The 15358-nt window shown below is 38.3% G+C and overlaps 1 protein-coding gene and 1 long non-coding RNA gene across 3 annotated transcripts in view; one reads left to right on the forward strand and one right to left on the reverse strand.

Moving 5' to 3' along the window:
- Positions 1-15358, reverse strand: part of LOC311081632 (uncharacterized protein) — a 40283-nt gene that overhangs the window by 23070 nt on the left and 1855 nt on the right. The window contains exons 2-4 of the mRNA XM_084112217.1: positions 9724-9760; positions 7552-7666; positions 5341-5503 (exon numbers count right to left, since the gene is read on the reverse strand). Coding sequence (XP_083968343.1) covers positions 5341-5503; positions 7552-7666; positions 9724-9738 — 293 coding nt within the window. The 5' untranslated portion in view covers positions 9739-9760. The remainder of the gene's footprint in view (positions 1-5340; positions 5504-7551; positions 7667-9723; positions 9761-15358) is intronic.
- On the forward strand, positions 11801-14910 carry LOC311081707. 2 transcript variants are annotated; one of them, XR_014605978.1, is made up of 4 exons: positions 11801-12694; positions 13392-13541; positions 13876-13927; positions 14544-14910. It is a non-coding gene; the product is annotated as an uncharacterized lncRNA (long non-coding RNA). The 2 variants fall into 2 exon arrangements; XR_014605979.1 differs by lacking the exon at positions 13876-13927 and having other exon boundaries at positions 14544-14909.

The raw sequence follows: 15358 nt of genomic DNA on the forward strand, positions 1-15358 counted from the left end.
GCTTGAGATAAAGGTCACATGATTTTTGTGTGTGGTTGAATCAAATCCTGGATTTCTTGTGGGATGGATAGCAGTGCTTATTTTGTAAATTCAAAGGTCCCGCAGGACTCTAGACTGTGACCAATTGGTCGCAGTTTGCGTCCATTTTTCCTGCCGGCCCGGTGCGACAAGATATTTATTTAGGTCGCGCTGACGCGACCACAATGTTGCCGAGCAGCGAATGCAAACAAAATGAAAGCGGAACGAAAATGCGCTACTCATTATGCTTTACGGACCGTTTATTAGTTCGGACCAATAACAGCGCAGCCCCCCGAACTTGCCAGTCACGGGCCGAGCTCGGTCATGCGATACTGTTACTAGGAGATCCAGTGAAGAAATCCATTGAATTCGCCTCAGAATTAATAACATCATCTCTGCGAGATCCAGTGAGAAACATTCTGATTCGGCGCATAGTTCTGTTCTAAACCATAGATATCAGATCAAACAGCCCTGACGTGGAAACCAGGATAAACACTTATAGAAGGCTTTCAGTCCACAAATCAGCAACATCCACCATGGATTTAGGCCAATGTAGTACTCTAACCATAACTATGGTATTGTGACAGAAATAGTCAAACGCTTACAGTACAAGTAGCCTACTACACATCTTTTTCCAGCACTTCAAAACTATAATATCATATATAAATGTTATTTTTAATGTGATGACCAACACATTTTTTGTTCATCCTTCAAAGATTGTCCTAAAACTAAAAATTAAGATGTAGCAGGGCTCTAGACTAACTTTTCCACTGGTTGCACTGGTGCTACCAACTTTCTCAAGTTGGTCGCACCAGCATATGATTTGGCCACACCTATTTTTTATTTTTTTTGCTACATGCCATGGGATTAATCAATGCATGCTGATGAATAGTGGTCTTAATCTGCATACCCTAGTTTTGCACTGATGTAAAAAGACTGACAGTGACATAAGAAAGACCTCATATTAGCAAAATGTTTAAATCTTTTAACTCTCAAAAAAACTATTAAAAAAACATGCATGTTCTTTAATGTTTGATTATAATTTTACTGTCTTCACATAGGGATGGGAATTGATAATATTTTATCAATAATAATTAGAGATGCACCGATTGATCAGCTGGTGACCGGAATTGGCCGATTTTCACGTGATCGGCCATGGCCGGTGACCGGCCGGTCAGTCCGACATATGCCGATTTTATGCCGGTCAAATGCACTCGATTAACCTTTTGAGCGGTACGGTCTTATATATGGGATTTTTATTTCTGTGCCCCTGAGAGTAACGTTACAGCGGCACATTTAGAATGTTCAGTGACGTCGCATCACTGCCAGATTCAAACTGTGCTTTCGCGCGTTGGCTGGCGCTGAGCCAGAGTCGGACGCGTTCAGCGCTGTCATATATCACTACTAAGCAGTGTTTTCAACCTCATAATGTTTATTTTAGGTTTCAGATATTTAAATACACATAAGCACGAGTAAAACAATACATTTGGAGTTTGTAAAATACACAATGAAGTCTGTGGAAGCAGCAATAACAATCTATTCAAATATAATTTGCCGACATGTGTTATTCATATCAGACAAACATAGTGGAAGTAACTATTAAGTTTACTCTATTCTTCTCAGTTCACCGGCCACTTTCTTTCATTTATTTCGGGAGAAACTGATTCATTCACGTGTTGTAAATCCGACTGACAGGACAACATTGCGGCGCCCATCTCATGTTATAGATCAAGATTATTTATGGTTTTTAAACGACCAAACACACTAACTTACATGTATTTGAGAATCGGAATATCAGATAGGCTAGTTGATGACATGGTAAGCAAGTTTGTGAATATTTTGAATAAAAAAGGAAAAGCGGAATAAAAGCGAAACATCTGTCATGTGTATTATTGCAGCTGCGGTGTATCGCGTGACGCATCGCCATGGAAACATTAAAGGGAACGTTCGCCTTGAAAAAACTCACTCCTGGGGTGGGGGAGGGGGTGTCAGTTAGAATATTTTAAACTTACGCGTGAAAGGGTTAAAGAAAAGATCGAAAATAAATATTTGTGTGTGCTGTAAAGTGGTTAGAAAAAATTAAATCAGAATCGGCTAAAATCGGTATCGGCAGGTCAAACTCAATGAAAAATCGGAAATCGGAATCGGCCTAGAAAATTGTAATCGGTGCATCTCTAATAATAATGCCACTGATGATTCTGCTTATCGATCCGATTCTTGAACAATTCTCTTATCGATTCTTGATAGCACTGTGTGGAAAAATGTAGTCATATGCTTTTCAAAGAAGTTCACTGTTGGAAAGATCAGTTGTTTTAACCATTCATTAAAATGAATCTGTTCAAAGGAGTCATTAGTTCGCAAATTGGACGTGTCATGCACGTTGTGTGATTATTCCAGCATTCGGGACATGTTATTTAGCATAATTCACACTAGAGTTCTGCACCCGCGGGACCCGATGCAAAACAGAGCGGCGCGGGACAAATTTTGAAAGGTCATTGCGGGAGCGGGCGGGATGATAAAGGTGCACTTGCGGGTGCGGGCGGGGGGATGTTACGCTGCACTCCCGCAAATTAAATATTAGTGTTAAGTAAAATATATAAATGATTAAAGTAGCGTGCATAATTTGTAGTTGTGAGGGAGATTCTGTTTGGCAGCAATAAAAACGTTTTAAGCAGCCTAAACTTGGATGTTGTCGTTTGGGGTAGGGCGGGGGCTAATCTCACGCACACTTGTTTAGAGACAGTTTCTTCCTGCTGCTCCGTGTTCGAATTCGAAAGCTTCAAGTTTAAAATAGACAGCATGGACGAGGAAAAGAGCACCTCTAGTGCTTCAGATATAGGCCTAAGCGCTTCAGATGTAAGCACTTCTCTAAAGAAAGGCACATTTACTACAAAAAAATATCACGAAACCTCAAATCAGACATTTGGCAGTCTTTTTCGGTTGTGCATGATGGAGAGGGGAATCATAGCCTACCTTTTGCCTGCTGCGATAAATACCAAAAGGTGTTTACATACAACGGACACAAATCTCTTTTTTCCAAGACCTTTCGTGAGACAAAGTGAACATACATCCTTGCCTGCCGTCTTGCGGGCGGGAGCGGGACATAATATCACAGATGCGGGCGGCAGCGGGAAAAAAAATGACAAATCTTTGCGGGAGCAGAACTGAACACTGCAGGAGCGGGCGCAAGCGAGACTGAAAATTGTGTCCTGCGCAGGTCTCTAATTCACACCCAGCGGTAATTAAAAAAAAAAAAAAAAAAACTCTACATGAAACTTTGGTCCTCCGACCTTTTACCACCGTGTCGATTTATTTTGATTAATATGTGCGAGGGAGAGAGCAAGACAGCGCTTAGTTTGGAGACGGTGAAGTCTTGTTTACACCTTCGCCTGGCTCTGAAGAGAGTGTGTGCGCGCGACCGGGGCTCTCTCTCCCTCTCTCTCTGCTCGTTTTTTCAGTTGAACATAAGCCCTGTCACAAGTGCGGCAGTTCATCTACATTACTCACCGATCAAATAAGACTTTGGCGGGACAAAAATTCACTTTGGCGGGCGCTAAAACAAGTTCAATGCTGGAAAATTCATGCGTGAATTTATCTTAGTAGGCTACATGCCAATGCACTCGCACAAATGCGACCACACACAATTTTAACTCGCACATTCTCAAAAAATGGTCGCAGTCTGGAACCCTGTGTAGGAAAACTCTTATTTAAACACTTGTTTAAAAAAATAAATACCATTGTAAACAGTAGGATGCTTGTTGGCTATTTTCACTCCCTAATATCATTTTTTTACTCGTTTTGCTTTTTTAAAGGGGTGGTAAAACACGATTTCACTTTTCTAACTTTAGTTAGTGTGTAATGTTGCTGTTTGAGCATAAACAACATCTGCAAAGTTACAACGTTCAAAGTTTAAAGCAAAGGGAGATATTTGCTTTTAAATAAATCAATTTCTAAGAACTACAGAAACGGCTGATAGAGACTACACAACATTCCTGTGGGCTTGCTGACATCACTAAGCCCAATATTTACATAAAGCCCTCCTCTGGGACCACAATACATAAAGGGGGCAAGGCCATTTTATGTTGCTTTTGAAAAGAGTTGTTGTGGTAGTAGCGAATCACAACACACTGGGCAAGCTAACCAATCTGAGCCCATTGCGTATTTTTGAGGGCGGGGCTTCATAGAACCAGGAAATCATCCGACCGTTTTTACAAGGAGGGACAGAGCAGAGTAGAATAATGGTTAAATATGTGAAAAATAATGTGAATTTTTACAAACGAAGCATGAACACATGTTACAGTGAACCCCATAAACACAATCAAGCCTTCGAAAAAAGGTGTTTTACCACCCCTTTAATTAATAAAGACATTTTGAATGATAATAATTAAAGTTAATTTCATCTACACTCTAAATTAAGCTTAGTGCTTAATTGTCAGCCCCAGCTCAGTGTCTGCGATGCTGCTGCCGTCAGATGTTAGTCTGGAGCCTGTGAACTTAAGATAAAACTGCACACTGTAATTTCTGTATGTTAAGTCTATTTATTATTAAAGAATTTGTCAGTATTACAGTTATTTTGGGGGAAATTTTAATAATTGCATTGCAAGCTGATTTAAGGTGTGCCCCTAAATTTTCTGCTTGCGCTCCTAAAATTTTCAGTCAGGGGCTACAGCGCTCCTAGTGAAAAAAGTTAGTCTGGAGCCCTGTCCCGGAACACATAGACCAGCGAGAGGGAGAAGGATCCGTTAAGTTCAAAGGTAACCGACTGAATGGAAAAAAAAAACCCTCTAATGTTTCCCCGGGTAGATCTGTCGTGCACGCAACAACTGTGGATGTGCATGAAGCCCGCAAGCTGGCTTTTTTCTGTCTTTAGCAGACAAGTCAGAAAGGTTAGCTATAAGCCATGCGACCAACATTTATCACATAAAATATAAATGTTGTGTCCCAAAAGCCATTGTGCTGCCATGGTTGTGTTATTTCACACATTTACTTATTATTTCACAAAGTTCCATCTTAGCCCATTGGACAGAACATAGTCCATGTCTCCAGCTGATGTAGCAATACTACCAGCTCTGATCTCCCTTGGTAAGAGAGCTGCTTGATAAGAGAGTCAAATTATGACTTAAAGTGATTTATGAACATAGACCAATTAAAGAATTTTGTTGGTGTTCCCCTTTAACACTGTCCATTCATATTTTTTCAATTGGGTACATAATATGGTCGATAACGAGTTTTTACAGAGTTTTGAAAAAGTGAACTTGTTATTGAAGGATTCATGTATGCTATTGTAAAAGTAACCTGTTTGAATGCTGACTAGATTCTTACCACCATTGTTTGCCATGCCAGTAGAAGTCAAACATAAAAACTGCCTGTGATGGATGATACTTTTTCCTCCTGGCTTGGGATTCAGCAGAGTCTAACATTTCTCCTCTGTACTCCACAACAAAATCCCCTTTTTGAAATGGGGACAGGGCAAACACACCACGACCTATCAACAAAAAATGCATAAAGATATCACATCTGATGTGGCAAGAATGCAAGCGTTTACTGTCAATAACCACTGTTATTGACAGTAAAGGCAATCTAAATTCATTGTACAAAAATATACATAAACAAACCTGCCAACCTTGCAAAAAAAATTTGCGTATCGACGCCAGGGGGGGCGGGTGATTGTATGGGCGGTTTGGACGACGACACACATGCATTATATAATTGCATTGCATATAATGTGTGCTGGTCAACTAGTCTAAAATTAAGAAACCCCTAGAACACAGTAAAATGAAAAATATATATAGAAAAATATAAAAACATAGCAACATTGTGTACAAGATTTATTATAATTTAGATAATTTATTTTCCAATATCCAAATATGATTCTATATACCACAGGGAAAAGGGCTTCTATTTGTGACGTGCTGTCTTTGCATTTAAACATTGCACAGTTTAAACAGGACACGCATTAGCTGAATAAATGTTAGCCAATACAAACATACTTATAGAAAACAGTTGACAATGAATAGACAGGAGTCAAATAATAGCATAACGAATCACTTATTCTAAAAATAATATAAATTATAAGCTCCAAATCCGGGCTGTGTTAACAGTAAAACGTCCGTCATTTAACGAATTTTAAAAGCAGGGATGGATAATACTAAATGCTTTTTGACAAAAAAATCAAGCAAGAACAAAATTTAAACTTAGCCAGTCAATTTTCATTTTACAATGATCTTCTCTCTCTGTGTGCGTGCGTCCATGTTTGTGAGAGAGCTCGCGCAACACTGAGACAACGGTACTTTTTAATCCATAAGTAACTAACACGCTAGTTTTCATACAAAATAAATATATGTAACATAATTAACACAATAACGTAACATGTTTCTCAACACTGAGAATGAATAAATAAACGCCTGTTTCTCCAGACTCGCGCTTATCGGTAGGCTAATCCACAAATCACAGCACTTTCATAATCACTAAACCATAGCGATTTCAAGATTTATAGTTAAGCATTACTTGAGCATTTTATTATATGCATGACTGAATGATGTCTTCCTGTTTTCTGAGTGACCATGAATAACTTAACGGAGTATTTTAAAGGACAGATCCAGTGAAAAATTAACCTAGGGGTAATTAACACATGGTTACCGAGTCGATCGTTCCCTGCGATGGGTTTTCATGAAAATCGAATGTATAGAGTTTTATCTTTAAAAACAGATTAGCTCATAGCAGTAGTATATAGGGCATAGAGTAAGTAAAAGTAAATCACTAGTTAATACCACTGACAAGGCTCAAAATAGCCTCACACTAACACGGTAACATAATGAGGGTCCCTACATGCAAACCGAAGCATTGAGAACTTTGTAAGTGTACAGACAGTTTAATAAGAAGATACTTTATAAAGACAGTACATTACGCCTTTACATGCAGGATCCATCTTGGAAAACAGTCTCGACTAATCGAGCGACGAACACCGTGCTACGTTAGATTTCACAAACTTAACTCCTATCGACCAGCTATCCTATCGACTGCGTTCGTGACTCGGTAACCATGTGTTAATTACCCCTAGGTTCATTTTTCACTGGAGTTGTCCTTTAAGATAATCCATGCGATCTGTGTGATCACCGAATCCATAAGATTAAGTTAACTCAACAATCAACTTTCCACATCCACCCCAGGCCATTTACCTTCAGAATCAGGAGTCAGAAGTACTGTACTGTACTGTCCTCGCTTATGACATCAGTCAGACGTCGGCCGCGGGAGTGGAAGGGGGATCGAGCGAGAATCTTTATTGGTGTCGATTTTCAGTCTCTTTTTAATGATAGGCCTTACGCATCTGTCAATCATCCCTGCTTGCTATTTGGGGAATGAACCCAGCGATTTGATTGGTCGAACTCTTCTTTTGTTGTAGCTTGATTTGTAAAATCGTACCAGCGTACTTTGAAGTCAAAATGCGTATCCGCTATGGTTGGCAGGTCTGCATAAATAATCCAGAATTGTGGTAAATCAAATATTTTGTAAAACATTTCATGTTAAACTTGCCTTTTATTGGATTTATGTATCGTGCCTCCAAAAAACATGTGCTGTCTGTGGCACTACGCACATGTTGCAGTGCTACACCTTCCGGCTTAAGTCGCAACCTCTTCCTACTGACTTCCTGTGCCGAATAATTTAATTGCACTATTTAGGCTATAACGAATTATTAACACAATTACATGTGATACACCAAAAAAACTAAATTTGTGAACATTGTATTATATTAGGAACACATGTCCAACATTAACTCTGTCAGACCAAATTAGATATTCCAGGAACTTTATGCAACTCCATTGCAGTGTTTCCCCTACCATTATATAAGGGGGGCACCCCGCCCCATCAAATTTGATTCGATTTTCTTTATAGCGCCAGATTACAATTTGTTATTTTATTAAAAAAACTAAATAGCCCTTAAGTAATATGTTATTTATCTTATTTCAACGATGGCATGTCTTTTCTGTCTGTGTTTGCGCGTTTACAATTATCCCAATGAGTGCGCACTCACGCACACTCACACACAAACAAACACTTGCGTCACATACAGATGAGCACTAGTGGACAGAGAGTGCGCGGCGGGAAATATGTCGCTGAACTGAAGATGGCAACACTCGCTCTACTGTGAGTAGCAGCCGGAGTAGCTCTCCTGCTCCAAGTCACACATACTCCGTGTGCAGTGCGTGTGCAGTGCGTGTTGCAGTGCGTATGCGGTGCAGGAGCAGCACGCGCTAAAGTGCTTTCACATAAGCTGCGTTTGCAGTGTGTAACTGATCCGGCTGTCCCACAAACACATTGTATTTCAAATCCAGAAGTTATCAGCAAATTTATTTTAAAAAATATTACTATTAGTATTCACATTTAAACACAATTTAATCAAACTATTATTCAATGCATTATTTCTATATAATTATATATTAAGTTGCTCAAGCAAGTGGTAAAATATTTAACCATGTACTTATCGCATACATTTTAAATTAAAACTTAGAATTGACAAAAACAGCAGACTCATACCCTTTCTTTTGCATAATATAAATCTTTATACAATAAATCCTGCATGTCACAAAGAACTTTCAAAGAAGAAAGAGACGAGTGTTGTTCATTATGTCCCTTGTTGAAGTAAATTGTAGTTTTCCTTGATTTACCCCGGTCTTAAAGTAAAAAGATGACTGTGAAAAAAAGTAGGCTAGTATTTAATTAAATGCATTGATGGTGAGATTACTACATTTTATTGAATTAAATCCATTTATGGTGAAATTACTACATTTTCAGGTCAATCTGTATTCATTTTGACCACAAAACATGTGTTGTCACTTTAATTCAGCGCGTGTAGCTCAGCAAAAAGACTCGTTGCGGAAACGATCGCTGCACTGCTGTATACGCACCGCAACGCGGTTGCAGTCCGTCAATCCGTTCCAGTTGCGGTGCGTATACAGCAGTGCAGCGATCGTTTCCGCAACGAGTCTATTTTTGCTGAGCTACACGCGCTGAATTAAAGTGACAACACATGTTTTGTGGTCAAAATGAATACAGATTGACCTGAAAATGTAGTAATTTCACCATAAATGGATTTAATTCAATAAAATGTAGTAATCTCACCATAAATGTATTTAATTAAATACTACTTTTTTCACTTTAAGACCGGGGTAAAGCAAGGAAAACTACAATTTACCTATACAAGGCGACATAATGAACAACACTCGTCTTATTCGCGGAGGTGGAAAAACAAGTTCTTTGTGACATGCAAGATTTATTGTATTAATATTTAAATGCAAAAGAAAAGGCATGAGAGTCAGTTGTTTTTGTCAATTTTAAGTTTTAATTTAAAATGTAGGCTATGCGATTTTAATATAAGTGCATGGTTAAATATTTTACCACTCGCCTGAGCAACTTAATATATAATTATATAGAAGTAATGCATTGAATAATACATTTTTTAAATTGTGTTTAAACGTGAATGCGAGTTCACAGCAGTGCTGTGTCTGACAGGATTATTCTCTCCAAAAAAAGCTGTAAACCTAGGGGAAACACTGCATTGTGTATACATATAAGTTGAGTTGCCCATTTTACAAGAATAAAAATACTTTTTCAGCAAAGTAAAGTTACTCAAAGAATACAAAAAGACATTATACTGTATTTTGTCATTTAACTACTCGATATGGCTACTACTTGAACTGTACTTACCTTGTGCATCTGCATCGCAAGGGCAATTACTTCAAACCTGTTGACAAAGAAATTGTTAAATATGATTTTTTGCGCAGTTGTACCATTTAATCTGATGTGACTCACAGAAAAAAACATCCTCAAATCATCCAAATGTTTTTCTAAATACATATTTTTTTCTGTACCACTGTTTAAAGACCTCTGCAAAATCAGGGATTGACATTAATGTTTGTCCACTTGTCCGGAACAAATTAAAAATATATATATATATTTGCATGGTGTGTGATCTGGAAAGTGACTGATTGTACCTGAGCAATTTTATATTGGTTACTCTAAGGGGCTGATCACTTATCCAAACCAGGTATTTTCACTAATTAAATTGAAATAATTGTTCTGAATTTTTGTAAATGCTATTTTATTTTGATGTGTAGATTTTAATGTGTAAATACAGGTGGCAAAATTTAGGTTACATTTATTTTAATTTCCAGGTTGTATATATTGTGACAAAAGGTAACGATTTTGACAGGGTATGACGATTTTCTACTTTAGAAAATTTTGCAAAACATATTGGCACAATCATTTTAGTGACTTGCAGATTCTGTCAAGTGCCATGTTGTAAAAGTGATTTCACTTCACATTGAATTTAATTGGTGCTTTTAAGAGAAACTGCCAATTTCATGTGACAGCCCACTTGTGCAAAAGTTCTTAATTTTCAGATTATCAAGTGAGATCTGTGTTTATGAATGTGTTCTGATCTTGCATGATTTTTTTAAGAAGTGTACCTCTTCTAGAAAGGGTGGACCCCACAAGTGACGTCCCAGTCATGGGGCCTCACAAAGTAACAAACACAAGTATGTGTGTGTGTGTGTTTGTTTTTATGGGCTGTGACATGAAATTGAGTTGGCTATTTTTTTCTAGATGGCCTTAATTCCCTGGCCAACGACCTTTGAGCCATCACAAATTACAAATATTTTAATATGTGACACGGGGAGAGTAGCATTGCTTGTCTGACGGACAAGTAGACAATAAATTTAATGTCAATGCCTGATCATGGTCAATTAATAACTAGGTCTTTATGAGCAGTATTTTTTTCAATAATTCCATAGTTAATAATGTTAGACCCTAGCTAGGTAACGTAGTGAGCTAATAATACTAGAAGGCAGACATTAAGCTAGTTATAATGCTAGCTTGCGGCTAGTAAGACAATAACGCTAACTAGCGGCTAATAAGATAAAAACACTAACGAATGCCAAGGCTAATACGTTCAAATGTTAGCTTAGCGGCTAGTAAGTTCATAAGGCTAGCTAGCAGCTAATAAGTTAAATAATGTCGCTAACGAAAGCCAGTACTAGTAACCCAGCAAACATGCCAGTGTGGGCCCACTGTGGGTAAGTGTGGGTTTTCTGTGGGACAGTGTGGGCAAGGGCAAACCCTTTCGGGCCCCATGTGGGCTTTCTGTGGGCAAGCCCACTGTGGGACTGCCCACAGAAAACCCACATGGGCCCCCAGTGGGTTAGCCCATGCGGGGCCCATAGCAGTTTTACCCTTTCGGGCCCCATGTGGGCTTTCTGTGGGCAAGCCCACTGTGGGACTGCCCACAGAAAACCCACACGGGCCCCCAGTGGGTTAGCCCATGCGGGGCCCATAGCAGTTTTACCCATTTGGGCCCCCATTAGGATTTACTGTGGGCAACCCACTGTGGGACTGCCCACAGAAAACCCACACGGGCCCCCAGTGGGTTAGCCCATGCGGGGCCCATAGCAGTTTTACCCATTTGGGCCCCCATTAGGATTTACTGTGGGCAACCCACTGTGGGACTGCCCACAGAAAACCCACACGGGCCCCCAGTGGGTTAGCCCATGCGGGGCCCATAGCAGTTTTAACCATTTGGGCCCCCATTAGGATTTACTGTGGGCAACCCACTGTGGGACTGCCCACAGAAAACCCACACGGGCCCCTAGTGGGTTAGCCCATGCGGGGCCCATAGCAGTTTTACCCATTTGGGCCCCCATTAGGATTTACTGTGGGCAACCCACTGTGGGACTGCCCACAGAAAACCCACACGGGCCCCCAGTGGGGTTAGCCCATGCGGGGCCCATAGCTGTTTTTCACTGTGGGGCCACCATGAGGGTTTACTGTGGGCAACCCACCATAACAGTACAGTTAAATCATTGCTTTAAGATTAGAAGCTCAGGGTTAATCAAACTATTTTAACGATCCTGTAAAATGTCATAAATGTTATTTCATTCAACAGTCAATCCCATACTTAACTAAAACTGCACACAGTCAACAAGATAGCAAGACGAGTACTATCTTTACCTGTTTGCTTGTTGCAGCTGTTCCCAGACAGACTGATAAAGTCAGACAGACCACCCAGTTAACACAGAACATTCCCCTAACGTTAGTTTTTGGTTCCCGTTTGGTTATTTTTTTTGGGAACCAAATACTAACGTTAGGGGAACATTCTTTTTTGGTTTTATTTTTATGTAACCATAAAATAATGTTCCCAGAACGTTGCTGGGTGGTTACTTTTAAATAACCTAAAAATAACTTATAGAGAACGTTTCCTAATGGTTATTTTTAAGTTATTATTTTGCAACCATAAAATAACGTTCCCAGAACGTTGCAGGGTGGTTATTTTTTGAATAACCTTAAAGTAACTTATAGAGAACGTTCCCTGATGGATATTTTTAAGTTATTATGTTGCATAATTGATCTCACTGAGGTTATAATTAAACAGGTTTTATTAAAATAGGAACAAATGGAACAAACCAAAGTTTTCAAGATATTTTATCTGATTATCAAATAATTCCCTCCATCAATTCTGTTTATGTAAATGCTGCGTGACTTTTACGTGTTTTAATGGGCGCTCGCGCTGAACATTCGAGCCGCATTTGAACTGGAGCGGAGGCCGTTACCATGGAAACGGGACGACAGCTCAACTGACACAAGCAGTAACTCCGTCTCTCACTGTTGTTTTCACTACTTTCAGGTAAGTTTAGTCCCCAAACTTACACAAATAGTACATACAAATGCTTCTGACACATTCTTTCATGTAAATGACACGCTTCCGTTGAATATTTACTTTATAGAAATGATTTAGTGTCTTCAGGAAAAGTCCGCTAGCATCTCATCCGTTAAGTTAACAGTAGCAGCTAACTGTATAGCTAGAGGCAGGTTAACTTGTGCTGTAATTTAGGCTTTTAATCACATTGTATGTGTACAGTATATGAGAGATTTTGATAGTATTGTAAAGGTTTTGCTGGCAATTTCCAAATGTGTGAATGAAAGTAAACTAATTTATTTAACTTAAAAATATTCACTGGACGGTTAATTCATTGATTTCACGTGACGTCACATGACTCACACCATTATAGGAACGCCCACCTGGAGGGCAAATGAAAGGAGTGCTATAATGCCATTTGTGCCTAGTATTAACATGAATATACAATACAGTAGCCTAGTTTGAACCAGTTTAAGATTCCTATTAATTAATTTTATACTCGTATGGCCAACTCTCTCATTATTAATAAATGGTAACATTTTATAATAAGGTTTCATTTTGTTAGCTTTAGTTAACATGAACCAACAATTAGTGAACAATTACTTCTACAGCATTTATTAATCTTAAAGTTAAGATCAACATTAAATACTGTATTTGAAATGTTGTTTGTCCTCTCTCTTTTCAGTATTTATTGCAGTCTAATCCTGATTGCAGAATTGAGCTCCAACCCCAGTTAAGCAGACCTGAACCAGTTGATCGAGGTCTTCAGGATCAGCAGAAACTACAGACAGGCTGGAGCTAAACTCCTCCATGACCAGGACTGGACACCACTGCTGTAAGTGATCGATCTAGTCATGTTCCGAACATTTTGCAGGGGACCTCAGCTCTGGCCCTTGAGGACCACTGTCCTGCAGTTTTTAGCACCAACCCTGGTCCAGCACACCTGAACAAGCTAATCGAGCTCTTTTGGTTAAAAGAGCAAGTGAGATTGATCAGGTCTGGACATAAACTGCAAGACAGTGCACTTCGAGGACCAGAGATTGACTATTAATTAGTCAATAATCACTGATGAAAAAAAATCATTTTTATTTGTATAGATTTATGTAATATTTGACTAATATTCAGTTGTCTTCTCTCTTTTTTCCTTAATTGTGATGTGTGTCAAACAGCTAAATAATAAACCCAAAAGAGCCACTCAGGCACAGGTCACTCTTTTTCTGTGCAAGTACTCGTTTGACCGTCAGACACATTCCCTCTATTTTTTTTTAATAAAAATAACATATTCAGGCTGCAAGTTAAATCTATCAATGATTTATTGATAAAGACATTAAAAGGATTGTTCTTCATGTTGTTCCAAACATGTATTATTTACTTTTTTCTGTGGAATGCAAAAGAAGATATTTTGAATTATGTTTAATCTGTTTTGTTCATACAATGAAAATCCCATTGGATCCCATTGACTTTTTGAGTCATTTTTCAAAATATCATCTTCCACAGAAGAAATCATGCAGGTTTGGAATGACATGAGTGTGAGTACAAGTTTACAAGATTATTCTTTACGTTGTGTTGATAATTTTAGTAAACTGTTCTCATGCTCTTATTTCATCATGCCCTCAATTGGTTCACTCTCTGTATGTTTCTCTTTCAACAACACCGCCTAAATTTGTTTTTAATAATAATAATAAACAACACCTGTAACTATTTTTCCAGAACTCAAATTATTCTCAGGTTTCTCCAGTCATATATAAATTACACTTGGAACAACCCTTGTTTTTGTTTTTTTGTAAAAAAAATTTATGTTAACATTTCAATTGTTGTTGTTTTTTTCTCACTTTAGAGAAAAAACTGACACAAAAAAACAGCCAGGCCGCAGCATCCGAAGGGGTTGATCCTGATCCTGTTAAATCATCATGCAAGAGACTGGGATGGTGGAAGGAGCAGAAGAACCAGAAGACTTGAGGACTCTGAAGACAAAAGACTCAAAATCTATTTAAAATAAATGCTGCTCTTTTGACAGTTCTGTTCAAACGTTCCTGATTTTTTTTCCACGATTTACATGCTGACGACTGGATGCTGGCTACTGTAATAAATTATTAACATAATTTTTTAACATCCCAGGAATAATTACTTTGTAAAATAGATTAAAACAGAAAACAGTTATTTTAAGTTGCAACAATATTTCAGAAAATTACTCTTTTTAATGTATTTATTAAATAAATGCAGCTTTGATGAGATGAAGGGATTTCTTTCAAAAGTATTTAAAAAAAAATACTGACCCCAAACTTTTGAACGGTAAATGTATTGTGTATATATATATATATATATATATATATATATATATATATATATATATATATATATGTATGTATATAATGTATATATATATTTTACATGACTGTGAATAAATGAAATTATTTGAAACATATAACTTATAATGTACTACTTCAACTTTCAACAAGTGCAATTATTTTGCATGTATTGTGGCAAATGCAAAGTACAACCAAACTAATCTTGTTGTTTGTTAAGGCCACAGGTATATTACAATACATCTTTGCATTGTCCACACTTTTCCCAGTGTACCCACAGTATGCCCACACTTAACCCAATGTACCCACAGTATACCCACACTTTGCCCACAGCGTGGGCTTGCTG

This window comes from Abramis brama (assembly GCF_963993115.1).
Source record: "Abramis brama genome assembly, chromosome: 4".
Classification (NCBI taxonomy): Eukaryota; Metazoa; Chordata; class Actinopteri; order Cypriniformes; family Leuciscidae; genus Abramis; species Abramis brama.